This window comes from Staurois parvus, unplaced genomic scaffold (assembly GCF_062004578.1).
Source record: "Staurois parvus isolate SC_StPar_1 unplaced genomic scaffold, SC_StPar_1.0 ptg000814l, whole genome shotgun sequence".
Classification (NCBI taxonomy): Eukaryota; Metazoa; Chordata; class Amphibia; order Anura; family Ranidae; genus Staurois; species Staurois parvus.
Genome location: NW_028318610.1, coordinates 1,383,728 through 1,411,287, shown reverse-complemented (window position 1 = coordinate 1,411,287; position 27,560 = coordinate 1,383,728). Strand labels below are relative to the sequence as shown.

The following is a 27,560-nucleotide window of genomic DNA, read 5'->3' as shown; positions in this document are numbered from 1 at the left end:
TATATTGGAGAAATGTTTAGTCCTAACTGGTACAGGGAGCAAGCCAGGATTTTATAAATCTTACGGTGACGACAAAATTTGTATGAGAATGAAGAATATACACCCCCAGTCCTTCAGATTACATGAGAAGTGAAACTCTAGCTGAAGGTGAATGTGGCAGTAAAATGGTTTAACTTTTAACGAGCCCTTTAGTATTTTTGGCAGGAGTTGTGCTTTGTGTAGGAATTTCTGTTAGGCTACGTTCACACTAGCCTTGTGCGCAGGCGGCAGAGAGGCGTTTGGGAAGCGTTTTTACCGCTTCCCAAACGCCTCTGCCAATTCTGCACATTGCAGCACATGGTGCTGTTCTAACAGGAGCGTTTGCGTCGCGGCAAAACGGACGCCTCTGGTCGAGTCAGGAGGCTTTGAAGCCTCCTATTCTCGTCTATGGTGCCGCTCCGCAAACGCCCGGCCGGCGTTTGCGGTGCGGTTGCGGGGCGTTTGCGGAGCGGTAACACCACTCAAATACATTATAGGCGTTTGCCGAGCGTTAAAAACGCTCCGCAAACACCGGACCAACTCTTGCCAAACGCTATAGGGGCGTTTGGCAAGCGTTGGCAAAACAGCCAAGTGTGAACGAGCCCTTATGCAGGCCATAGATGGGGAGAAAAACGGCCGATTTTTCGTCCGAAAATAAAACCGGCCGATTATCTTATCGTTAGTGGACGATTTTGTCGGCCGTTTTTCGTGTATTTTGGACTTTCAGATTATCGGTGATGTTGGAAAATTTTCGAAAAACGCCCGACTTTATCCTCATTGATGGTCAAAAACGAACGATCGTTTTCAGAAAAAGGATCACAAAGGTCACAAAATGACATCATTTCCCGTTATAGGTTACTCATTAATCGGCCGATTTTCGTAATAATTGGTGGTCAGGTAAGTTTTTTAGACCGACCAATAGTTCGTTAATCGGCCGAAAATCTGCCGTTTTTCTCCCCATCTATGGCCTGCATAAATGTAGTCTTCAACCCTGCCATCAGGTGGAACTGCTTTTCACATAATTATGGTTCACATTCTGTTAAGTGATATTAAACCCAAAAGCAAACCTTTAGGGCTGGTTCAGACATAGAAATGCTGCATGCATTCTGGTGGTGTTGATGCATTTTACCACATTCCAGTACAGTTCTGTGCAGGAAAAATGCAGCATGCATTTTTTTCTTCTCTGGAACTGGAATGCACTGGTGTAAACCATGTAACCTACTTTGTGTGTTGTGCAGGGGCGGACTGACCATTTGGAAACTCTGGTACTGCCCGAGGGCCCGGAGTCAGTAGGGGGCCCCATGAGATGCCCCTGGTACCTTTTTTCATAGGCTTTTTTGAGTTTGGACAAGGACACAGGGGCCTCATGATCCCCTATTGCCTGGGGGCCCCATAAGTTGTCAGTCCGCCCCTGGTGTTGTGGATGCAGGAAAAAAAATATACACTGGACTGTCATGTGAGCAGTTCAGGAGCTTTTAGAGTTTTTTTTTTTTTTTTTTTTTTTAGGAGCCTTTTTGAGGCAAATTTCTTCTCCTGAACTCAAAAGAATCTTTCAGCAGAGGAGCTTTTGGGCATAAAATGGCCAAATGTGTCTAAGTGGCATGTTTTTAGTGCTTGTGTTCAGAATGAATAAACCCCAAAACTCTGGCCAATGAAAATACCCAAATACACCTGAACACGTGTAAACACGTTTGGAAAAACCATGGCTTGGGTGCATTTAACTTTTCTCCTGTCAGGAGAAACTGTTTAACCACTTAAGGACCGTCTTATAGTAGATGTTTTGCTTTAGGGCGGCCTCTGTGCGCACAATCGTGTGTGTATCTACTTCATTTTGCATTTCTGGGTAGGGGGCACATGCCCTACCCATGCTGCCATTCACAGCCATGGGTGTCAATTACCGGGTCCCAGCCGGTAATTACCGGCGATCACTGACGGAGGAGGGCTGCTTTTGTTTACCAACAGTTGTCCTCCCTGGCAGTTTAAGCACACTGCTCTTGATGGCTGAGCACAGCCATCTAGAGCAGTGTGCTTACAGTGAAGAACACAACCCCTTGCCCCCTAGTAAAACACTCCCATCGCACAGTAACCTTTTTTAGCACTGATCACTGTATTGGTGTCACTGGGGGTGACACTTGGTTCCCCCCAGTCTCAGCCCGCTGCACTCCTGCTATAAGTTGCTGATCGCTGCCATTATTTAAAAAAAAAATTCAGTATCTATTCCATCATTTGTAAACGCTACAACTTTCACGTAAACAAATGAATTTACATGTATTGGGATTTTTTTTAGTGAAGATATGGAGTAGAATACATTTTGCCCTAATTTTTTTTTTTTTTTTTTTTTTTTTTTAATGGCAAATACAATTTTTTTCAATTGTCAGTCATGTGTGTTTTTTTTTTTTTTTTTTTTTTTTTTTTTTCTTGTAGCTCAAAAAATGCACAGGCAATCAAATACCACCAAAAGCAAGCTCAATTCGTGGGGGAAAGACTTAAATTTCATTTGGGTGCACCGTTGCATGACCGCACAATTGTCAAGTAATGCAGCGCTGTAACGCTAACCGCTTCCTGACCACCCTATGGCAGAAATACTGCTACAGGGTGACACGGGTGCGCAAAATCACGTGTTTGTATACGTGATTCGCGCTCCCATGGTTTTCACTCCCCTCCTAGTCAGATTGCCCATCAGTACACCAGTAATCACATTTAACCCCTTGATTGCCAGGAACACTCATACAAACCTCCATTGCTAGTATAGTGTCTGAACGGATCAATATCTTTGATCAGATCAGCACTATACCAGCGTTCACAGTATAGTGTCCCTAAAAACACAGCGTTGGCGGGATCAGCCCTAGCACCTGCGTTTAGCCCCTATGCTTCCCCCCCCTTCTCCCCCAGCAAGTGCAGTGTGTGTGGGTCATGGTCATTTGATACATTGCACACAACCGCAGTGTTCACAGAATCAGGCCTGATCTCTGCTAGCACTTGCCGGTAAATTTTGATGACTCTCATATGCAGCAGAGTGCCAGTACTAGTACCGTTCTACATTTTTGGGGAACAGGTAAGCACCAGCAGCCTAGTACATCCTAGAAAAAAATCTTCCATAGACTCAATATGCCTCTCGGTGGATAGCTTGGGGTTTCTACTTTTCCAAAAAGGGGTCATTTAAGGGTGTTTGTACTATCCTGGTATTTCAGCACCACAAGCAATGTGATGGGCAGTCAAAGTAAAAGCTGTGTGAATTCGTTTATCTATACCATAGTATGTAGATGCTATAACTTTCCCAAGAAGTGTATATTGATTTGTGTTTGGTTTTTTTTTTTTTTTTTTTAACATGCAGCAGAATACATTTTTGGCTAAATTTGACTAATTTTGAGTTTACTAAATATTTTTTATGTAAAGAAAACAAAACCTCAGCGCTCAGGACTTCCTATTTACCACACAAATCCCCGTGGGATGCTGCTGTGCACAGGTACAAAAGACCAAAAAAACTTTTAACAATGAAAACCAGCGCAAACCCACATGGTTAATTACATTACTCGGCTTTAAAAAACATTACTGTGCTGATAAAGATATATATAATAAATTATATATAAATAAATTGATATATAAAAAAATATATAAACATTAGAATCATAAGTCCAGTGACAAAAAATCAAGTGACAAAAAAAATCAAAAAAAAAAAAAAAATATATATATATAATTACAGTCCCGTGACAAAAATAAAACAAATTAAATTATAATTTTCATTTGGTTCTTCCGTGTTACTGATCCCTTCACCATGCACCAGTGTAGAAATCAACATTAGCCACACTCACCAGATATTGGTGAGTCACACGCCTTTCAGGATTATTAAGGGCTCCTGGACCCCCTTTACTTTTTGTGAGACCTCAAAGTGCTGTTTCCTCTTATGTCTAGGTACCTCTTCTGCTTACTCCTCTCACCGAATCCCCCAAGGAAAATCAGGAAGAAGAAAAGACCATAGCGTGATACCGTAGTAATTTCTCCTCAAAATAATCTCTCCAGACCACTCACATTCTTTTGCGGGATATAGCCCGCCTTTTATTCAAAACAGTGATTTTCTTCCAAAATGATCCACTTTTCATGTACACCGATTTTTGTAAGACCCCACAGTTTACATGAAAAGTGGATCATTTTGGAAGAAAATCACTGTTTTGAATAAAAGGCGGGCTATATCCCGCAAAAGAATGTGAGTGGTCTGGAGAGATTATTTTGAGGAGAAATTACTACGGTATCACGCTATGGTCTTTTCTTCTTCCTGATTTTCCTTGGGGGATTCGGTGAGAGGAGTAAGCAGAAGAGGTACCTAGACATAAGAGGAAACAGCACTTTGAGGTCTCACAAAAAGTAAAGGGGGTCCAGGAGCCCTTAATAATCCTGAAAGGCGTGTGACTCACCAATATCTGGTGAGTGCGGCTAATGTTGATTTCTGCACTGGTGCATGGTGAAGGGATCAGTAACACGGAAGAACCAAATGAAAATTATAATTTAATTTGTTTTATTTTTGTCACGGGACTGTAATTATATATATATATATATATATATATATATATATATATATATATATATATATATATATATATATATATATATATATATATATAATATGGGATTTTTTTTGATTTTTTGTCACTTGATTTTTTGTCACTGGACTTATGATTCTAATGTTTATATATTTTTTATATATCAATTTATTATATATATCTTTATCAGCACAGTAATGTTTTTTAAAGCTGAGTAATGTAATTAACCATGTGGGTTTGCGCTGGTTTTCATTGTTAAATATTTTTTATAGCTGAAAATAAATATCGTTCAATTTCTGTGGGTTTTTTATAGCGCTAAAAATAAAGCGCACAGGTGATAAAGTACCACCGATAGCTTTGCGTTGGGAAAAGGGTGTAATTTCGTTTTGGGTGCAGCATTGCATGACCGCACAATTATCAGCTGAAATAGTGCAACGCCAAATAGCCAAGAGGCCTGGTCATTAAGGGGGGTAAATCCTCAGGATGGAAAGTGGTTAAGTGTATTGCATTGCAGTTTTCTAATTCTTGGATATGACATTTTTTTTTTTTTTTTTTTTTCTCCACCTGGTGATCTGGCCAGTGAGTATTTTTTAAACAGCTCGCTGTTCTGCAGATGTAGCGATTTAGGAGGTTGAGAAAAGCCATTTACTTCTGACGGGTGTTTTTAATGGTCATCATTTTTTTTTATGTTTAAGCCTTTAAGCAACGGTTTAGTTTTGTTCCTTTTTGGGATAAAGTGTTATATGGACTACCAGATTTAGATACACCAGTTTTCAGGGCTCGTTCACACTAGGCTATTTTACCAACGCTTGCCAAACGCCCCTATAGCGTTTGGCAAGCGTTGGTCCGGCGTTTGCGGAGCGTTTTTAAACGCTCAGTAAACGCCGCATGCACGGTTTGGCAGCGGTTGCTAGGCGTTTGCCAGCGTTAACGCCCAACAAACGCTTATAATGCAGTTTGAGTGGTGTTACCGCTCCGCAACCGCGTCGCAACTGCACCACAAACGCCGGCCGGGCGTTTGCAGAGCGGCATCATAGACAAGAATAGGAGGCTTCAACGCCTCCTGACTCGACCAGAGGCGTCCGTTTTGCCACGACGCGAACGCTCCCGTTAGAACAGCACCATGTGCAGAATTGGCAGGCGATTGGGAAGCGGTAAAAACTCTTCCCGAACGCCTCTCTGCCGCCTGCACACAGCGCTAGTGTGAACGTAGCCTAAGCCTCACTCCAGCGAACTCTATCCTCCACCCCGATTAACAATGCTGCTGTCCAAAGGTCTCTATCGCTCCTTTATCAAGAGTGCAGACATTCTGGTTAGATCACCAAGTGAAAACTGATGGAAAGCCTTAACGAGTGCAGCCGCATCTGAGCTGCAATATGACTTTTGATTTGTGGGTTTAATGCCACTTTTAACTGGTGAACAATGACAAAATTAATACTCCTGTTCTCCTCTTTCTTGGTGACCATTGTCATCAAGGCTGAAAATGATGGGATCCAAAATTTAGAATGCTCAGCAGAAAAGGTGATGGAAAAATCTTTCAATGGGGACACCTCTGCTCTCTAGAGATTTCCACCTCCTTCCTACAGTGTCTACAAGACATGAGATGGGAAAATGTCACCAATGTTAAGGACTGTTTAAACTTTTTTTTTTTTTTTAACTTCTCTACACCATGCAAACTCTTAAATGACTATGCAAACATTGTTTTTACTACAGGAAGGTTCTTACAGGTCAGGGGCGGACTGACCATTTGGAAATTCTGGCACTGCCTGAGGGCCCGGGGTCAGTAGGGGGCCCCATGAGATGCACCTGGTACTTTTTTTTTTTTTTTTTTTTTTTCCCATTGGCTTTTTGGAGTTTGGGCAAGGACACAGGGGCCCCATGATCCCCTATTGCCAGGGGGCCCCATGAGTTGTCAGTCCGCCCCTGTTACAGGTAACTAAATGATTGTATATCTAAGCATTACACCTTCTATGCTGACTATCTGCTGACCGTTTTATCCACCATAACTGACATATGCTCTGTATAAGGCTGAAGATAAGACGGAAGAATTTTTCTGTAGCTGTCTGATTATTGTACTGATGTAATCGTCGTTCAGTGTCAGAATCCATCGCATGAGAATGTCTCCTTGTATGGTTCCATTTAATGCTCACACTTCTATGAGCTTCTAGGTCTTTTATCCCTGCACTGCCATACATCGCAAGAAGCCAGGAAGACTACAGCACTGAGGCTGGATTGAATAAGATGGCCTTGGCTTGGTCAACCGGCCAAAGATATTTAAGAAAAAGGCTAACCTCTTTTTAGTGTTAGAAACCTACTAATACCCAAGCTGCCAACACCCACAGGTTAGTGTGAGAATTCCCCTGATGCCTAGTGGGTAAACTATGCTCTCTAGCACTCACTCGTAGTTGGTGATATTTAAAGTCCTTTTTTTTTTTTTTTTGTGTTTTTTTGTGTTTTTTTTTTTTTTTTTTTTTCTATGCTTTTATGTCTTTAAAGTGGAGAGTGTCAGGAGCTTATATTTTTGCCTTTACAATATTTTACACTGTATCGGCTTTGCTGAAAATTCAGGGGTCAAAATAACCGCTGAGGTCTCTCGTTTTTAATACCCATACCCTTTTTCTGCAGCCTCAGCTGTGCTGGCCAGTGAATGAATAGAAAGCACTCTGTGCTGAGCAGCTTCCTGGTCATTTACAAGCTAAAAGCAAACTGTTTACTTCAGTTGTGAGTGAACACAGTGAATGATTGGCACTAATCGCTCACTGTGTTCATCTTCAGAAAAGGGAAGAGGCCGGTAAGTGACCAGCCCCTTCCCATTCTGTATCCTGAAACCATCCCCGCAGCAGAAGGAAAGGAAATCTGGGCAGGACGGGCACCAGAGGCAGCATTTACTGAAATCTAGTCCCTGTATTTTCCTCCTACCTCTGAATGCTGGCAGGAAGGAAAGGCGTAGAAGCTGGCTTTCGGCAGCTGCAGGAGGTAAATAGTTATATCGGTTTTTGCTATTGAAGAAACATGAAAAATGTATTTTGTTTGTCAAAAAAAAAAATTCAGAAAAAATATTATTCAGGTCTATTGAAATGTATATGGTCCACTGTCAGTTTTTGCATTGATTTAGTGACTGCTGTCAGCAGGGGAAGAAGTGTGAGGTCCTCCAAATCCATACTAGACCCTTGTCCATGCATGTAGCCTGGCAAGCCAGTAAAGGGGGGTGGCAAGTTTGCAGGGCCCCCCTCCTTAATCATACCTGGCCATTTGCCTTTGCTGGGTGGGATACTTTGCCCAGAAGGGGGGGGGGTCACAAAACACCTTGTTCGAATGTTGACGACAAGGACCTCTCCCCCACAACCCTGGCCCAGTGGTTCTGGGGGTGTAAGAGGGGACTTAGAATCTAAATGCCTGCTTTAACAAGGCACATAGCACTTTTTTTGGTGAATGAGTTGGGGGTTCTAACACCCCCACCACTAAAGTTAAGGTGTGGGGGCACCCAATGTCACCAGTTGCTCCTGACCCCTTGTGTTGCCATTGCTCCATATGTGCCATCAATGAAATCATAAGGGGATGGGCTGACCCTATTCCTTTAATTTAGTACTGGGGGAAGCGCAACGATAACTTAGTGCTGGGAGTGGTTGGGTTTGGCTGGTGACTATATATATATATATATATATATATATATATATATATATATATATATATATATATATATATATATATATATATATATATATATATATATATATATATATATATATATATTTATATATATTAATTTTTTTTTTTTTCTCCTCCGAAGCAACCTCTAGATTAACTCAACACTTTAACATCCTTGAGCAAAAATTTCAAGTCTGTTCAGTATCCCATTTATTTCCAAAATGAGCACTCCATCGACCTATGTCAAAGGCAACCCTATCCTTGTGACTACAGTATATTGGAGGGGGAAATACAGTGGCAAATTAGTGTGTGAACCCTTTTGGGTTTTTGTTTTGTTTTTCTGCAATAAATTGCCATAAGATGTGGCTTGATCCTCATCTAAGTTAAAGCTGATAACAAACTATTCTAATTTCTCAAGTCTTCATTGAACACACACATTAAACATTCACAGTGCTGGTTGAAAAGGCAAACTATCCTTTTTGAATGTCAAACCACCTTGGCAGCAATGTCTTCAAGTAAGCGCTTTTCATACCTCTGGATCAGACAACCACTTTCAGTTTTCTAAAGAGGAATGGTCAAAAAATAGTCCTGAATCAGCTGACATGTAGGATGTCTGGTGTGGACGGCTCTCGAGGTCATTCAAGGGGATCTCTGTGGGGTTAAGGTCTTGGCTCTGACTGGGCCATTTCTAAGCTTCAGCTTGTGGACAGCCACCCTGACATGATCTCCTGGAAGATATTTAAACTTGGGAATTTTCCCCTTGATTGCAAGTTCTCCAGGCCCTGAGACAGTGAGGAAAGGACAAAACCTGTCCCTTCCATAATACTTCTCTTTTTGGAATGTTGGTTTAATGGTTAGCTGTACCCCTTTTTTGCACCATACATGAGGATGAGTATTCCAAGCAATTCAATTTTTGTTTCATCAGTCCATGAAGATGGTACTCAGTGATGTCTTCAGTGGCTATAGCTGCTGACCAGTATTGCATGAAAAATCCAACATGCTGGCTGTACCACAGTCCTACAACAATCGACTAGCTCATAGATAGTGGCTGGTCCCTGCTGAACCGGCCAAGATTCAATCTATGGCCAAGTTTACTCTCCTTTATGCCTGGCACTTCTCTATTCTTGATTAGAATTTTGAAAATACAAATTGGTCCTATTCCCTTTTTTTTATTGTGTGAAACCAATATCACAAGGCTAAAATCCTTTTCACACCATTTTATCACAATTTCATAATCCCATTTGATGCATCCATATACTTGTCCTCTATAGTCCAATTATACTGTTCAACAAATTTTTATTTTTTGCCAGTTTTGGAAACAAAAGGATCCATTTCTTAATGAATTTCACATTCTGAGTTCAAATAGAACAATGAAATTTGTCAATTGGCTCTAGTTTTTCTGTAAACGGAAAGTTTTCTACTATAGGCGTAATGACTACATAATGCACAATAATTATATAGATGTCTTTCCACAAATATAAAGCAAGTGATATTGACTACATAACAAAGCCTAAATGGCATAATATATTGCATAGGATTACCAAGAAAAATTATAGCCATAAGCTAAGTTGAATCATTTTAATACTTAGGATTCTCACTAGTTTTGTCTTCAGTTTGTGTCGGTTTTGCTTCTCTTGGCTTTTCTCTTGTATTCGAGGAAAGGGCTATCTCTTACAACTGTCCAGCAATAGTCGGCAAGCATTGATGGGCTCCATTTACCTTGATATCTTCTTTCCATAGCTGCAATGTCTTGATGGAAGCGCTCTCCGTGTTCATCACTCACTGCTCCACAGTTTGGTGGGAAAAAATCCAGATGCGAATGTAGAAAATGAATTTTTAGAGACATGTTGCAACCCAGATTTCTGTAAGTCTGGATGAGTTTTTCTACCACTTTCTTGTAGTCTGGTGTTTTATTGTTTCCAAGAAAATTTGATGTCACTGATACAAATGCTGTCCAGGCAGCCTTTTCCTTTCCACGCAACAGAGAGAAACTCATCATCATGAATAAGTTTACGAATCTGTGGCCCAACAAAGACTCCATTTATTTTTGCGGCACTGTGCTGGAAATTTGCTAATCAGGTACTTGAAACCTGCTTTATTCTTGTCCATTGCCTTAACAAAGTTTTTCATTAATCCCAACTTGATGTGTAATGGAGGTAATAAGATCTTATTGCTGTCTACAAGTGCTGGATAGTTAACATTTTTTTCTCCAGGCTGCAATGACTGGCGTAACGGCCAGTCTCTTTTGGCATAGTGCATTTCTCTCGCACGACTGTCCCACTCAGAGGAAGCAGCAGTACTTAGTATATCCACCTTGAAGTCCAAGTAGGATAGCAATCACCTTCAGGTCACCACAAATCGACCATTGATGTTCATCATAGTTGATGCACCTTAAAAGCTCTTTCAAGTTTTCATACGTTTCTTTCATTGAAACTGCGTAAGCAACTGGAACTGACGGCAGCTGATTGCCATTATGGAGCAAAACAGCTTTAAGACTCGCCTTTGAAGCCTCAATGAACAGCCTCCACTCATCGGGATCATAGCATACGCCGATGGCTGAGATTAAACCATGAACATTGTTACATACAGCAATATCGCCTTCCTGGACGAAGAATGGGATCAGATCTTTCTGACGATGATGGTAGAAAGACGTACGAACATCACTTGCTAGGAGATTCCACTGTTGTAGTCTTGACCCCAAAAGCTCTGCCTTGTTCTTGGGAAGATCCAGGTCTCTGATAAGATCGCTCAATTCCACTTGTGTAATGAGGTGTGGTTCAGTGGGTGTGGATGGAAGAAAGTCTGGGTCATGTGAGGTTGACGGTTGATGACTACACGCTTCAGGTTCTTCACTTGACTCAACCACGAAGGATTCTGGTGCTTTAGGAATTTGAATTTGAATGGCTTACGTCATTAGATGGGTGAATATATCATGGAAACTAGAGCCAATCAACATTTTTTAGGGTCATTTTCGTTTTCAGCACCCCAAAATTATGTAAGATTAGCTAATTTTATGCCCAAAACTTTTTACCTGTTGAACAGTGTTATTAATACACTAATCTACATTCATTGGTATTCAATCCTTAAATATCCAGTAAAATAAAAGTATCCCAGTATGAATAGTCTTTTCATCCTGTAGGCAACTCTCCACATGTGCGCCTCTTTTGGAAAGTTCTTTCACCAGATCCTATTTCTAAGAAGGGTCAAATTGCATGTTTATCAAGGTGCTCATTTTGTGTCCTTGAACAGTGTTTGGTAGGACAGATATTGCCACTTTTTTTTTATTGACTTTTAGTCAAGGTTCTCATGCCACAAAAAGGCTTTACACTTGTGACTGGTGTTATACTGTGAGATTTCCCTCACTTCTGGTCAGAAAAGTGACTGTTCTGGAGGTTAGAATGTGACACGAAGGATTAGAACTTGACAGTAATTTATTGCTCTATGCCTTCCTGTCCCATTTGGCTGCCTCACCCTCAGGGGCGGACTGACAACTCATGGGGCCCCCGGGCAATAGGGAATCATGGGGCCCCTGTGTCCTTGCCCAAACTCAAAGCTTATGAAAAAGGTACCAGGGGCATCTCATGGGGCCCCCTACTGACCCTGGGCCCTCAGGCAGTGCCCAAGTTTCCAAATGGTCAGTCCGCCCCTGCTCACCCTTATCCTTGTATGGGACGGGAAGTAGGAATCTCTCCGATGAGGGCAGACCAGGGGTAAAAATGCATGACTACCCACTAGCCAATTTTTGTTTTGGCAGTATTGGGATCTTTGCTAAATTTTATAAACCGCAATGCAAGCTCTTAATCTGGTATTGTACTTTCTCTGGGTCTCGTTACATGAGCAGTTAAAGGGAATGTCGGCATCAGAGTGTGAGGGTGTATGGATAGTTGTGTGGTGACTTGGTACTGAATAAGTGGTGTGATGTGGGAAAGGCAGAGCTTTACTATGACCTATTAGATGTGATAAAAATGCATACATTACATTTTGGCACAACCAGTGTTATTTATTACATATAAATACTGTACTGGCTGCAAGGATTGCATCCTGGATGGAAGTATGTATCATGTTAAAGTGGTAGTAAAGTCTGCTTTTGTTTCTTTTTTCGGGACCCCCAGATGGATTATGGCATTATGTTAGTATGCATCACACATTAGCACATTATGGCAGACTTGCCTGTCAAACAGAGCCCTCCTGCGCTATGAATGAACCTGCATGTCCCGGGTGCTTCATCTTTGCCTGGTCTTCCTTCCAGGGGGTCCGTGCCTTTTGGCCACTTGAATGGCCGAGCTGCGATGTCACTCCCGCACATGAGTCGCATCGCAGTGGCTCGGTGTACATGGCTGACAGGAAGGAGGACGCATTTATAACTGAGATCTAATAGGATCTCTTTTGTCATTTAATAGCCTGTCATTTCTTTTTCTTTTTTTTTTTTTTTTTAGTTTACTACCACTTTAATGTTTTGGATTGTAAGCCTGACAGAGCATTTTGAGTTGTCTTTAACTGGTTGCCGACTGCAGATAGCCGAATGATTGCTACACTGTGACCGGCCAGTTCTGGGAGGGCGTCATGACAGTCTCCCAAAATGTGCTCTCCTGCGTGCACCGGGGGCGCGCACCCGGCGATCTCTGTGATCGTTGTGTCCTACGGACACAGCTGATCACGTGATGTGGTAAAAGGCCAATCACAGCAGCCTTTTACCACGTGATCAGCCGTGTCCAATGACACACTGATCACCGGGAAATGCAATTGCCGGTTCTCGGCTGCACTTTCCTCACGCTGTCAGATCAGGGATCGGCACCGATCATTAAGGTACTGATAATCAGTGCCCTGATCGGTGCCCACCTGTTTCCAGCAGTTGTGCCGTCTCAGTGCCCATCAGTGCTGCCTCATCAACGCACATCGGTGAAGGAGAAAAATTTCCTGTTTGCTAAATTTTTATCTTTTTTTTTTTGTTGTTTTTTGCACTTTTTTGTTTATAGCAAAAAATAAAACACCCAGCGACGAGTAAATACCACCAAAAAGCTTTGTGAGAGAAAAAATAAAAATGTCATATGGGTACAATCTTGCATGACCGTGCAATTGACAGTGCTGATAACACTGTTCAACAGGTAAAAAGTTTTGGGCATAAAATTAGCTAATCTTACATAATTTTGGGGTGCTGAAAACGAAAATGACCCTAACAAATGTTGATTGGCTCTAGTTTCCATGATATATTCACCCATCTAATGACGTAAGCCATTCAAAATTATGATGCAACTTCAGCTGCATATTGCGCAATTGATACTGGTGACCAATAGAAAATTGCATGTATACTGAGATGATGCAATATTAGCCTTTAATTGCATCACTTCACTGCATAAAAGCTGCAGTATCTGTAGCTGATTGTAGTTCGACAGCGTCTTTACATTTCGTTTTATGCTTATATAGGCTACTCAGTAATGCCTCGAACTTGTGTGAATAAAGCAGATAATTTCTGCTATATCTGCGGTGAAATAACTTTTATCTCACAAAAAAGGAGGATAACAGGAATGATTAAGAAAGCCTACAACTTGTATTTTGGCTGCAAGATAGGAGACCAGGACAAGAGCTGGGCACCACATATATGCTGCAATTCTTGTGGGACGGCACTGGAGCAATGGTTGAATGGAAAAAAGGCATCTATGCCTTTCGCTGTGCCAATGATTTGGAGAGAGCCAACAGATCATGTTAGTAATTGTTATTTTTGTATGGTGCCTCCAATTGTAAAAGGGCTAAATAAGAAGAAAAAGTTATCTGTGCACTATCCAAATATTCCATCGGCAATACGTCCAGTTCCTCATGGAGAGGGGCTACCAATTCCTAAAGCACCAGAATCCTTCGTGGTTGAGTCAAGTGAGGAAGAACCTGAAGCGTGTAGTCACGTGCAGTTGTAAGAGCCCTTTCCTCGAATACAAGAGAAAAGCCAAGAGAAGCAAAACCGACACAAACTGAAGACAAAACTAGTGAGAATCCTAAGTATTTAAATGATTCAACTTAGCTTATGGCTATAATTTTTCTTGGTAATCCTATGCAATATATTATGCCATTTAGGCTTTATGTAGTCAATATCACTTGCTTTATATTTGTGGAAAGACATATATCTATATAATTATTGTGCATTATGTAGTCATTACGCCTATAGTAGAAAACTTTCCGTTTACAGAAAAACTAGAGCCAATTGACAAATTTCATTGTTATATTTGAACTCAGAATGTGAAATTCATTAAGAAATGGATCCTTTTTGTTTCCAAAACTGGCAAAAAATAAAAATTTGTTGAACAGTGTAATTGGCCTGGTAAAGGGGGTACAAGTGCCCGGTAGGCAAGTGGTTAATTTATGTACATTACTGCACTGAAGCCTTCTGTTCTGTATTCAGATTGTTTTAAGCAGGGAGCCATCTATTGGGCATTCACTGCAATTGCAGTCTATTCTATTCTGAAACGGGAAGTTTCACTTACACATCAGCCTAGTTCCAGTTTAGCTTCCAGCAGGAAACTCCAATGATCTCCTATCTACCTCTAGATCGCATTTAAATGTGTGTGGTAGTGGCTTGTAAAGGTGCTCAGTGGGGAGAGGAGCAAACCAACCCCACCTCCTTTCTGACCACTGGGTCTGGGTGAGTGGATCCAGAGGAGGCCTCCATAGGGAAGTGCTGTGGGAGAAGCGGAATCTGCTTGAAGACAGGTTTCTGCAACTGCCAGGGGTGGACTGACAACTCATGGGGCCCCTGGGAAATAGGAAATCATGGGGCCCCTGTGTCCTTGCCTAAAATCAAAAAAGCCTATGAAAAAGGTACCAGGGGCATCTCATGGGGCCCCCTACCGACCCCGGGCCCTCTGGCAGTGCCCGAGTTTCCAAATGGTCAGTCCGCCCCTGGTAACTGCTAGTCGGTTAAGGGAGCGGGAGACAAAGGTCATGGACAGAGGTGAGCTTATTACAGAGAGCGCACATAAAGGAAGGGTGGTTTTTAGGAGCATGGGGATTGAGATTAAGTCCCCAATCACACTGAATGCAAATTGGCATGTGACTTGCATGCCATGCGACTTGCAAATCGCTTGCCAAGTTGCACCCGATTGTCTGCAATTACAGCGGTTATATTGGTGCGGTTCCGACTTGGTTGGAGCCACATGTAGTACTTTTGGTGCAATTTTGCATAGATGTGTCAAATGTCTAGCAAATCGCACCCCAAATCGGCATGTCATCCGACTTTGACTTCACTGTAAGTTGCACGATTTCAAAATTGGGCTTGGTATGACCGGGGTGAAAATTGGGTGGATTGCGGCTATTCTGGTCCTCTATTGCTAGTCACATGCTCAAAATGGAGGGGCAGCCTTTGAAATGGCGTAAAAATAAAGATCAATGAACTGTTTTTTAAATTGTCATAAAAATATAGTTGAAATCAAAACACTGCCTGGATAACACTTACAAAGGGCACCTCGTCTTGCCAAAATGTAGTTTGAGCAAACAGGACTTTCTCGGTGCTGATAAAAGAATTTTAATGTATTTGTCAAAGCAGTTTAACAAGATTTTAATTTAAAAACACAATCGGACCTTCACAAAGATTCCCATATTCAATTTCAATCTTTTTATTGAAAAGGCCAAACATACAAAAAGATGAGATATTGAACTCAGGACAGCATAGGTAACATTGGTATTGTACTGAAAAATTGAGGAAACAAACATTCATACATATTTGGGACCAAGAAGTCCCTCTAGTGTAACCCACAGATACAAAAGGGTAAACGGTAACAATGAACAGTTCCAGTACATATTTCATTGATAAACCATTAACCACTTCCCGCCTGCAATGTACTGCAGCCAGGTGGCAGCTACAGGCAAGGCAACGTACCCGTACGTCGCTCTGGCTGTATTATTGAAGAGGCACAGAGTGCCCCCCCCCCCCCTTCCATAGTAGAATCAAGATCCCGGTGAGCATGTGATCACTATGTAAGCAAAGCTGTTATGAATCCGTGCCATTCATAACTGCTCTGCTTCTCTTCCTAATGAGCTGTGATTAGCCCACAGCTGTCACATGATACATGGGGCCAATCACCGCCATGTGCCCAGCTACAGCCAATCCGGTCATGAATGAGTTGGGTTCTGACAGCTCAGGATAGTGAACGGTTACTTCCAACCAGTCCTCTGCATCATTCAGATGTTCAGTGGCAAACTTCAGACAGACCTGGACATGTGCTTTCTTGAGCAGAGGGACCTTGCGAGCACTGCAGGATTTCAATCCTTGTCGGCGTAGTGTTACCAATTGGTGACTGTGGTCCCAGCTGCCTGGAGATCATTGATCCTCACGGGTAGTTCTGGGATGATTCCTCACTGTTCTCATGATCATTGACACTCCACGAGGTGAGATTTTGCATGGTACACCAGACCTAGTGAGACTGATAGTTTTGTTTCTTCCATTTGCAAACTATTGCACCAACTGTTGTCACCTTCTCACCAAGCTGCTTGGCGGTAGTTTGGTAGCCCAGTCCAGCCTTGTAGGTCAACAACCTTGTCCCTGAAATCCTTGGACAGCTCTTTGGTCTGCCATGGTGGAGAGTTTGGAATTTGATTGCTCCTGTGGACAGGTCTTTTTAATACAGGTAACAAGAGATTAGCAGCACTCCCTTTAAGAGACTGCTTCTAATCTTAGCTTGTTACCTGTATGAAAGACACCTGGTAACCAGAAATCCTGCTGAATGATAGGGGGATCAAATGCTTATTTCCCTCATGAACTTACAAATCAGTGCATAATTTGTTAGGCATGCATTTATTTTGAATATTTTGTTGCGATTCTCAGTGTTACAATACACCGAACGTTTGATTTTTAGACCGATCATTGCTTTGTGAGTGGGCAAACATTCAAAATCAGCAGGGGATCAAATACTGATTTCCTTCACTGTAGAGTGCCCCCTTGTCCTCTGACCTCAGGGTGAATAGCTCTACACGGAGTTCACTATATGAACCACTGATGTATTTTATACGTGTTGATCATATCCCCCCTTAATCTCAAGAGCATAAATTCAGTTCCTCTAATTTTTTCCTCCATGCCTCTTATCAGTTTGGTTGCCCTTCTCTGTGCTTTCTCCAGTTCCCCAATGTTCTTTTTGTGAATTGGTGGCCAAAACCTGAACTGCATATTCCAGATGAGGTTTTACTAATTTTCTACAGGGGTAAAATTGTATCTCTGGAGTCTTATCTTTTAATACGAGAGGATTTTGCTTGCTTTAGAAACCACAAGCCTAATAATGGCATGCAATGCCAAGCTGCAATGTACCAGAACCCCCAGATTTTTCTCCACCATTGATTCCCCCAGTTTTTTAAATTTGCAGGATTTTTTTTTTGTCAACACATTTCTTTCCACAGTTGACCGTTTGCAACACAACTTTTAATGGTTCTGTGATCACGCCCCAATATCTTTACAATTTGACTTTTCAGAGGGATGCAGCACTCTTGAAATTGCTAAGTCTTTGAGAGTTGGTTCAAATCTTTTTTTGGCCCATTTTTGCTTGAGGAAAAGCTGCCTAATTATGCACACCTTCATATAGGGTGTTGTGTATTTGTGTATGAGGAACTGTGTGGCCTAAGGAGAGCATCACCTGACATGCTTAAATCCCTATAAGCATGCAAGTTTATATAGGCGAGTATATTGACCAAATCATAACTTGTGCGTATTGTCCTACTCTAAGCGAATAGTGCGCACGGTGTAATGTGGAGCTGCCTTTAAAATTGTGATGGGATAGGACCACATAAAGCACTAAAACTGTTTTCCTGTAGATATTTATTTATTTATTTATTTTTCCCTTCTGCTCATGTAGGACTTGGCATCTAATATTTTACCATGCGTGTTCCATGCTGAGGTTACAGAGTGCTGGAAACATTCCAAATTGTACTGTAAATCCTGTGTGCTTTTGCCAAATATTTGGTGACTTGTAGTGTACAGTCAGTCTACCCTCTTCATATTTTGCATGTACTCATTCAGAGCTTTGTAAGGAAAATGGTTCATGGATTAAAGCTTTTTATAAATGGCAAATTGCCGTTCTTTCTGCTGCCAAATATATAATTTACTGGAAAGCAACAGCTCTAAAGTTTGCAATTCAAATGATGCAAAGGCAACAAACTAGAAAAGCTACAATTTCTGGGGAAATTGTGTGAAGTGTTCTTGCCTTCACCAGTAGTCTAGGGCTTGAAAATGAGGGAGTGATGACAGTTTAGAAATCATGTCCTGATTTTTCAGCTCCCACTCTAGTTTTGAACATTCCGCCATTCATTCCTATGGGACCCATTTCAGCACAAAAACGGCGATATTTCGTGAACCATTCGGCGAAACGTTCCACGAAGTAATAGCACACCAATCAGGAACAATCCGCACGTTTCGGTATATTACGGTCTATGTAGTGTAAAAACTGTGGGAGGAGTTAGGGGGGGTAAATCTGGCTATAATATATATGAGATAACAGGAAGTGGTCGCCATGCAAGAACACTTAATGAAGCTTTACCGCCTCAACAGTTTAACATTTTTTTTCCGATCGGACAATAAACACACTTCTACCATAGCAATCCTCCACCTTGAAATTGTGTGCACCCATGAAATGGTGAATAACCACAGTAACCAAAATTGTCCCTGGGTGATGCTTTAAGTCATCGCAGGTTATCTGTTTAGAGTTGACCATGAATTATTGCTTACAGCAATGCCTCACATGGGGCACACTCGTGGTTTACCTGCACTTGCATGCCCAATGTGCGCTTTTGCATGCATGTGTGGGCAGACGAGGATGCGCGTGGGGTTTTTTAATTCCCCCCCCCCCCCCCCAAATCTTAAGACTTCCTGGTGGAAGTTTACAAACTTGCATTTAAAAAAAAAAAAAAAAGTGATGCAAACTTTAGGTTTTGACTGAAATTGCACTCAACTAAGCTTAAATCTGCTCCCACCTCTTTCTAAGCCTATTCTATTTACCCTGCAAAAGGAAAGATCTGTGTACTTGCCTATTTGGAAGTTGATCCAGTCACATTATTGCTCCAACTGCAGCTTCAGTGTAGAGGAGATTGGTGATAACGGCTGCAGAGCTTAGATGATGACTTCACCCATACACTTGGTATGGAGCAGATATCATCGGCTGTCCTTCCTCGACAATGAAGCCAGCACTGGGGCCTAATCATTGACTTGACCAGAGCAATTTCAGAATGGGCAAGTATAGATTTTTTTTTTTTTTTTCCCTTCCCTATAGCTCACAAGATTGGCTGTTTCTTTCCCCGGAGCTGAAAAACTTTCTTTTATCTCAGGAAATAAACTAAAAGGAAACTTTCTTTTAACTGGGGGGAAAGTGACAGCTAATTCTGTGAGCTATAGTGAAAAAAAAACCCAGTAATTAAATTTTAAAAACTGACCGTGACGGCTAGTCACTGTATACACTACTCCTCCTGCCTTAGCCGCCCCCCTCACATCTGCAGTACAGTCTCCTGTACCTGCTAAATTTTTCCTATTGGCATTTATTTTTGGTCAATATGTTTCGGTGCATCTCACTTTTTAAAAAAACACATCAGATCTCAATATCATGCTGGATATCTATACTGATATGGACTGGATAATGTGTAGGGATGCCCCATCGGTCGATTGACATAAAAATAACTTGGCGGACTGAATGCAAAGACACCTTGAAAATCAAAGTGAAAAAATGATGTAGCAGGCTAGTCCATTTAGCTGAGATTTCATTGCAGCAACTCAAAATGGTACTCAGTAGTTTGTATGGCCCCCACATGCTTGTATTTATGCCAAAAAAAAAGTCTGGGCATGCTCCTAATAAGTGTCCTGGGGTATTTCCTCCCAGATCTGGACCAGGGCATCACTAAGCTCCTTGGCAGTCTGAGGTGCAACCTAGCATAGTCGAGTGGACCAAAGCATGATATGCCAGCGATGTTCTATTGGATTTAAGTCAGGAGAGCATGGAGGCCATTCAATGGTATCAGTTCCTTCATGAACTGCCTGCATACTGAGGCCAGGCATTGTCATGCACCAGGAGGAACCCAGGACCCACTGCACCAGCGTAGGGTATGACGATGGGTCCAAGGGGGGTTCATTGCTGCCCATATAGTGTGGATAAAAATGGAGAAACAGGGCGCACCGACCTAGTGCATTATTGTTTAAAATAGGAAGAGGTTGTGTCCTCGAAACGCGTTAGCCAGTTGGTCATCCGGGGTTCCATCGTATGGACTCAGATGTTGTTTGGATCATACAACTTGTTCAGTTTGACATGCCTGTGTTATGTCCATTGTGAGTATGATACCTATTTGTTTCTTTAATAAATTTTAAACGATAATGCACTAGGTCGGTGCGCCCTTTTTTCTGTTTCTCTATTTTTATCCATTGTATTCAGACCACCCCGGTCTGTTGAGGGCAGCAAGCAGTGCATATTCCAGAAAATTCCAGAACATTCCTATTGTGTCTGAGTCCTTTCCTAGCGCAGGAGTAAAGTGTTGTGTTGGATTTGCCCATATAGTGTACCTGTTCATTTCATTACCTCCCTCTGCTACGTAACTGAACAGATCAATATCCCAGGAATTTAATTGACTTGATGCTGTACTCTGCTCAAAAATAAAGGAACACATTTAATCGGTGTATTGACTGACTGTGTACATAATGTTTGACAAGCTTCTAATGGAACTATACATATTGCTGCTTATCCTGTGTCTGCCGTCCACTATAGCGAATAATAAAGCACAGATCCAGCTTTAGATGCCTTCCACCTGCTAAAACTGCTGGGTAATGAGGACTCTGATCTGTGCAATGAACAAACCTCACTTCCAAGTTCAGGGAAATAATGTTCTCCTCCCGCACGGCCTTGCTTTCTGTGAACTTGAAGTTGATGGCTTCAGGTCTGAGCTCAATAGATGGTGCTCTTAAAGGGGTTCAGCCCCCTCATTCATTGAAAAAAGCCTGTGCGTGTATTACACTGCATGTAACATGCTATGACTGTGAATGGGGAAGAGTCTGATAATCCTGATATCCGTCCTATTCAGTCAACCTACCATACAGTGTAAATAATGCACTGGCTTTCATTAGAGGAGAGGAGCCGGTCCCTGCCGAGATGGGTCTGAGTTGAGCTTGAAGACCCAACTGTTAAACCTCAGCGCTGGATCCAGCAGCCTATATGACAGACTTCATTACAGGTAAGTAGGACCTTTTTTACGGCTGTAGGGAAACCCATTTTAGCTAAATGGCAGGTTTTTTTTTTTTTAACATTATTTTATTTTTTTTTTTATTTTTTTTTTTCTGGCTGTGCTGTGTGGTAAGGTTGTGTAAATGTAAAGACTTAACTAGAAATGCACATTTTTTTTTTTTTGGCAGATGAAACGTCTTTTATGCATTTCATCTGTATGCTTTGCCTGAAGTTTTAGCTTTAAATATGATACTTGTTTGTCACTATACTGGGCAAGCAATTGCTTGGAAATGTTTCCTGAAATAGTACAACCATTATGTGTATGTATATTAAAGGCATGTGCCTCGTTCAAATATCTGTTGTATTTTTCATAGGTTTCTGCAGATATTTTGAAACTTAAATCAATGAGCAGATGGCTTTATCTGGATGTCCAGATGCCTTTTTACACCCTTATTACCAGGTATGTTAAAGTATACATTTTAAAAGTAGAACTCCTCCTGGTTGTAAGAGTTCGCTGGAGTGTGCAGGACTTGACTATTGCTTTGCGCTTCAGCAGCTTATTTACCAAAATGTGAGAACAGATCTGGAGTTTTTTGGTGGCTAAATTTTTTTTTTTTTTAACCCCCCCCATATCTGGAGTTTTTTGGTGGTTAAACTTTTTTTAACCCCCCCCATATCTGGAATCTTCAATTAAGCCTATACAGTACCCTGAAAGCTTCAGCTTAGAAGATAGTGAGCGCTCTTATAAATAAAGCAGCTAGAACACTAAAGGCAACCACACTGCCTTCAAAATATCAATATAAACCTAAAACGTCAAAGTGCGGCGCTTAAAGTAAATAAGTGATAAACAGTAGTAAAGAGTCAAAGCATCCACAATGTTTCACTGGAGAAATGCGAACTTCCACGGCCTTTTACTCCTTCAAATAACAGAAATGCGCACTCACCAGAAAACGCATGGATATGCGCATATACAATCGGACATCCCAGGTGATGGGAACATCAAAGGTTAGGCAGCAGGCATTTTCCTCATGATGGGTCATCACAGACTCCTGGGTCAGGTCCAGAGGTTCCCCTAAGGTCAGCCAGGCACTCCACACAAAAGCTCCTCTTAAGATGGCAGTGTGCTCTCTCTGTGGGAATGATAGCTCCACATAGGAGCCCCAGAAAACAGATGCCAGAGATAGTGTAGTACTTCCCAAAAACTTTTTATTCATATAAAACACATAACAGGGCAGTGTGCATAATCAGTTTCATATGTGAATAGAAAAAGCAGCAGTACTGACCCCAATAAAAATGGCCGCCGGGCCTCCTCGTGGCTCCGGCGGTGATATGACGTCACGCTCTGCACAGCTCCTCCTTAGGCCTTTCGTGCTACAGGCACATCATCAGAGGGGAGACTGCACCTGGAGTGTGCAGGACTTGACTATTGCTTTGCGCTTCAGCAGCTTATTTACCAAAATGTGAGAACAGATCTGGAGTTTTTTGGTGGCTAAATTTATTTATTTTTTTTTAACCCCCCCATATCTGGAGTTTTTTGGTGGCTAAACTTTTTTTAACCCCCCCCATATCTGGAATCTTCAATTAAGCCTATACAGTACCCTGAAAGCTACCTGAATTTGTTTTGCTTTCCTCCTGAAAATTTGTCTAGCAATAGCAATCTCCCCCACCAGGACGACACTGTAATTCCGACAGTCTTTGCGGTCGGAAAACTTTTTGTAGAGAAATGTCTGCAGCTGCTGATCAGTGTATTCTAGCATTCTTGATCGACTTCTGTCCAACAGGAGTGGCTACACAAGGGTTGAAGTTCGCTGGTGCCTGCTGAACTAGCCGAATTTTGATCCATCTATGGGCAGTTTAAGGTACTGTTCCTCTGACTGTCAATCTCATATTTGGCAATGTCACTACTGTGCCCTCTGGTCACTGTATCCAAAGACCTACAGTGCAATATTCATATATTCTATGGATCTTTGCTTTTTCAAGCTTTCTGGTTTTTTGACCTTTCCCCCCCCACTTTCATAAGATCACTGTTGGAGGGCCAGTTGTCATGAGGAAGCAAAGTTCTGCTCCTAAGATGGCATTGTTTGCCCCCTCCGGGTTTTTTTTTTTTTTTTTTTTTGCCACAGCTTCCACAGTTCAGTTCCTTTTTGGCTCAGTAGTCTGGAGGACTTGTCAATGGTATTCCTTCATAATAGATAAATACAACTAAGTTTGTTTTTTTTGTTTTTTGTTCTGATTTTTCAGTTTTAATTTTATTACATCTCAAGGCTGCCATCTCCTAAAAACAGAAGTGGCTGATAGGGCAACATGTAAGCGCTTCAGCATCAGCTACGCATTGCTCTGATCACTTTCTTCATAGGAACAATGGTAAATTCCTGCATGTGTGATGGCACACTGGCCTTTACTAAGAGCACATGACAGGGCACAGCTGTAGATGGCGATTCTGCCATGAGGGTCTTGTTCAGACACTTCCCCACTTATTGGGGGTGATAACCATCTATTCTTTGAATGGAAGCCAGATTTAATTGACTCAAACTATAGAAATTACATAAACCAAATTTTTTTTTTTTTTTTTTTGGCACTTTTTTCCCTTTTTACTTTAATCCCTTTTTGCCTGGCCAATATAGATAAGCAGCCAGGCACATGCTCTCTGGTTCTGTGTGCGCAGTGGTATGATATGCAATGGCTGTCCCTGCCAAACATAGCAGATCACAGTACAGGGCCATGAAGTGGCCTTGGTACCATGTGAATGCTGTGACCAATCACAGCAATCAGTTAAGTAATGTGTCATTTCATGATGCTTTGCATACTATTGTGATGTGATTGGCCCTGGTACCATGAAAATGAAGAATGATGCTGCGCTACTCATTAAAAGTCTAAGTACAGTGTCAGTGTCTTTTGTGTTTTTGTTTTTTTTGTTTTAGCACTGATCACTGTATTGGTGTCACTGGGGATGTCAGTGACAGTTCCCCCAGTGTCAGAATGCCCACTGCAGTCCTGCTATAAGTTGCTGATTGCTGCCATAATTGGTATTAAATAGAAATTCCAGTATCTATACCACCATTTGTAAACGCTGTAACTTTCACATAAACCAATTTACATGTATTGGGATTTTTTTTTTTTTTATAGCAGACATGTCGCAGAATAAATGTTGGCCTAAATTTTAGATTTTATTTTTTAAATTTTTTTTTCACTGGACATGTTTAATAGCACGTGGGCTGAATGGGAGAAAAAAAAAAACATAACCTGTATACCCAGCAAGGAGCAGCGATGTACTAGTAAATCACTGGATTTTGGTTATACTAGGAGGATGCCTACAGCTGCTGGTATAGTGTGGCTTTTTTTTTTTTTTTTTGCCAACGATCGGATTTAACTTAAAAGCAATCCTAGTGGCTAATTGGCCGCAGGATTGCTTTTACAAGCAGCTGAAGCCTATGCCCCCCCTCCCCCCCTCCCCCCCCCCCGCTGCCCTCCAGTTTTCTTGGGCAGCCCCATGCCATTGGGGGAACCTGAGCATGCAGCTGGTGTTTCTGCCAGCTGACTATAGAGCTGATTGGAGACTGGAATGGTGCCAATCAGCTCTCTAGTCTAAGATCTGAATCTACGAGCATTTCATCACTTCAGTATCACAGGCTATAAACAGCGCCATTTGTAAATTGGGAAAGCATCTGATCACACCGATCCTGGTGAGATTAAATGTAAGGGCAGAGGAGATATCTAGAGTCTGATAACCCCCAGATTTCTCAAAGAATATATAATACCCAATGAAGTTAGAGGATATTTGCATTTCCTGCGATAGCGTTTAAAAGTGATCAAAGACCAAAAAAGCACCCTTGCCCCCCCCGCGTGTGCACCTGCATGTGCGAGCGTTGACCCTTTTGCCGGTATGTAAACAGCGGTTGCACCATGCATGTATCGCCGCAAATGACATATCAAGGGCAGTAATTCTAGTACTAGACCTCTGTAAATCTAAAATGGTAGCTTGTAAAAGCTTTTAAAGCGTTTCCTATGGGCATTAAAAATGTATGCAGTTTGTCACCATTGCATGGGGCATGCGCAGATAAAGCATGTCATGTTTGGTATCAATTTACTCAGCATACCATTATTTTACCAAATTGGCCAATATATTGTGTTCTTGTGCATTAAGTGTTTGTATTTTTCAAAAGATTTGCATTTGAAAAATCGCTGCGCGAGTACTATGTGACAGTTTCAGCACCCACCATTTTATTCACTAGGGTGTCTGCTAACATGAAAGTGTTTTTTGCTAGGAAATTACTTTGCTTTGAAGCCCTAAACTGTGTTTTTTGTTTTTTTTTATTTTTTTTATTTTTTTATGTGTGTGTGTGTGTCAAAGGCTTGGTCTTCAGGTGGTTAGTGAATGTGTGGCATAAACTTCTAATGCTGCCCCTACCCCCCCAAAACCCCTTTTTGGAAAGTAGACCCCCCCCATTGATTTGCTGAGGCATGTTGAGTCGAAGATTATTTTTTTTTTTTTTACCACAAGTTTTTGGGAATTTAAATCCAATAAGCACCTTCAGGCTTTTAAAGGGCTTTATTTCCTCATTACACTTCCAGACTACCTAATAGTTTTGGAGGCCCTGAAATGCCAGGATAGCACCTTTCCCTCCTCCCACCATCCTGGTAATGGCATGAACAGAATAAAATATGGAGCCTGCAACCCCCTCAAAAGGTGTTAAGGGATTTATGCAAGAAATTCTGTTGCAGACTTAGTGCTTGTGTGTGTGTGTGGGGGGGGGGGGCAGTTTCTGTTGTCCCACATGAGTCGACAACCCAGGGTGGGGAGTTACAGAAAATCCTTGGTCTACTTTCCAAAGGAGTAATTTGGGGGGGGGGGGGTCTTTGTAGTGCCCTGGCACCTCAAGAAATGTGAGTCAGTCAGTAAAAGCTGTATAAATTCATGTGTACAGATAGGTAGGTATATATATGTTCTATTTGGGCACAAGCACAATTTCAGGATTTTACCAAAACATATTCAAGCTATAGTTATATAATGGATATGGGCTGAAAGTGCACTCGGGTTTAATTTGAGGGTATGTGCTTCCAAATTGGAGGAAGGGTTTAGGAATTACAGCTCTTAAAGGGTAGCCATCCCTCCTTTTTCAAGGGACCAAAAATAATTGGACAATTGAATCAACTGTTTCATGGCCAGGAGTGGGCTACTCCATCATTTCTTCATCAATTGGGCAGGTAAAAGGTCTAGAGTTGATACGAAGTGTGGTCTTTGAACGCATGATGTAGGTTCACAGCAATAGATTCCAAATGCAAAGGAGCTGTCCATGCAAGTGAAACAGGCCATTGTAGGGCTTCAAAAACAAAACAAATCAGAGGGCAGCAACGTTAGAATGTACTAAACTGTTGATCTGGCCACTCCTGAGGAAAACGCACTGGTGAGCTCTGTAACCTAAAAAGACATGGACGCCCACGGAAGACAAGTGGTGGATGATCGCAGGATCCTCTATGGTAAAGAACCCATTCACAACATCCAGACAAGTGAAGGACACTCTCTCCGGGAGGTGGGCGTAGCATTGCAGAAGTCTACAATCAAGAGAAATCTTCAAGAGCAAATACAGAGGGTTCACCACAAGGTGCAAACTATTCATAAGCCTGAAGAATAGAAAAGCCAGATTAGACTTTGCCAAAAAATCTAAAAAAAAAAAAAGAAAAAAAAAGCCAGACCAGTTCTGGAAAGCATTCTTTGGATGGATGAATCTAAGATTAATCTGTACCAGAATGATTGGAAGGAAAGTGTGGTGGAGAAGACTTGGAACAGCTCATGATCCAAAGCACATGTCGTCTGTACAACATGGAGGCAGTGTTATGGCATGGGCATGCATGGCTGCTAGTGGCACTGGGTCATTGGTGTTCTGACAGAAGCAGATGAATTCTGCAGTGTTTAGAGATACTGTGAGCCCAGATTCAGCCAAATGCAGCAAAGTTGATTGGACGGCGCTTCACAGTACAGATGGACAATGATCCAAAACACACTGCAAAAGCAACCCAGGAGCTTTTGAAGGAAAGGTGGAATATTCTGCAATGGCAGTCAATCACCTGATCTGACCCCCATTTGAGCATGCATTTCACTTGCTAAAGGCAGACCCACAAACTGAAGACAGCTGCAGTTAGTCTGGCCAAGCATCAGAGTGGAGGAAACCCTTTGGTAATGCCCAGAGGT

The 27,560-nt window shown here is 41.8% G+C and overlaps 1 protein-coding gene across 3 annotated transcripts in view; it reads left to right on the top strand.

Annotated features, from left to right (window-relative positions):
• The window catches only part of GRB10 (growth factor receptor bound protein 10), a 217,501-nt gene that overhangs the window by 38,418 nt on the left and 151,523 nt on the right, over positions 1 to 27,560 (top strand). For 2 of the 3 annotated variants that reach the window (XM_089654933.1, XM_089654935.1), the window contains exon 2: positions 21,745 to 21,830. The exons of the other annotated variant lie outside the window; for it this stretch is intronic. In XM_089654933.1, coding sequence (XP_089511059.1) covers positions 21,783 to 21,830 — 48 coding nt within the window. In that variant the 5' untranslated portion in view covers positions 21,745 to 21,782. The remainder of the gene's footprint in view (positions 1 to 21,744; positions 21,831 to 27,560) is intronic. 3 annotated transcript variants of the gene reach the window in all.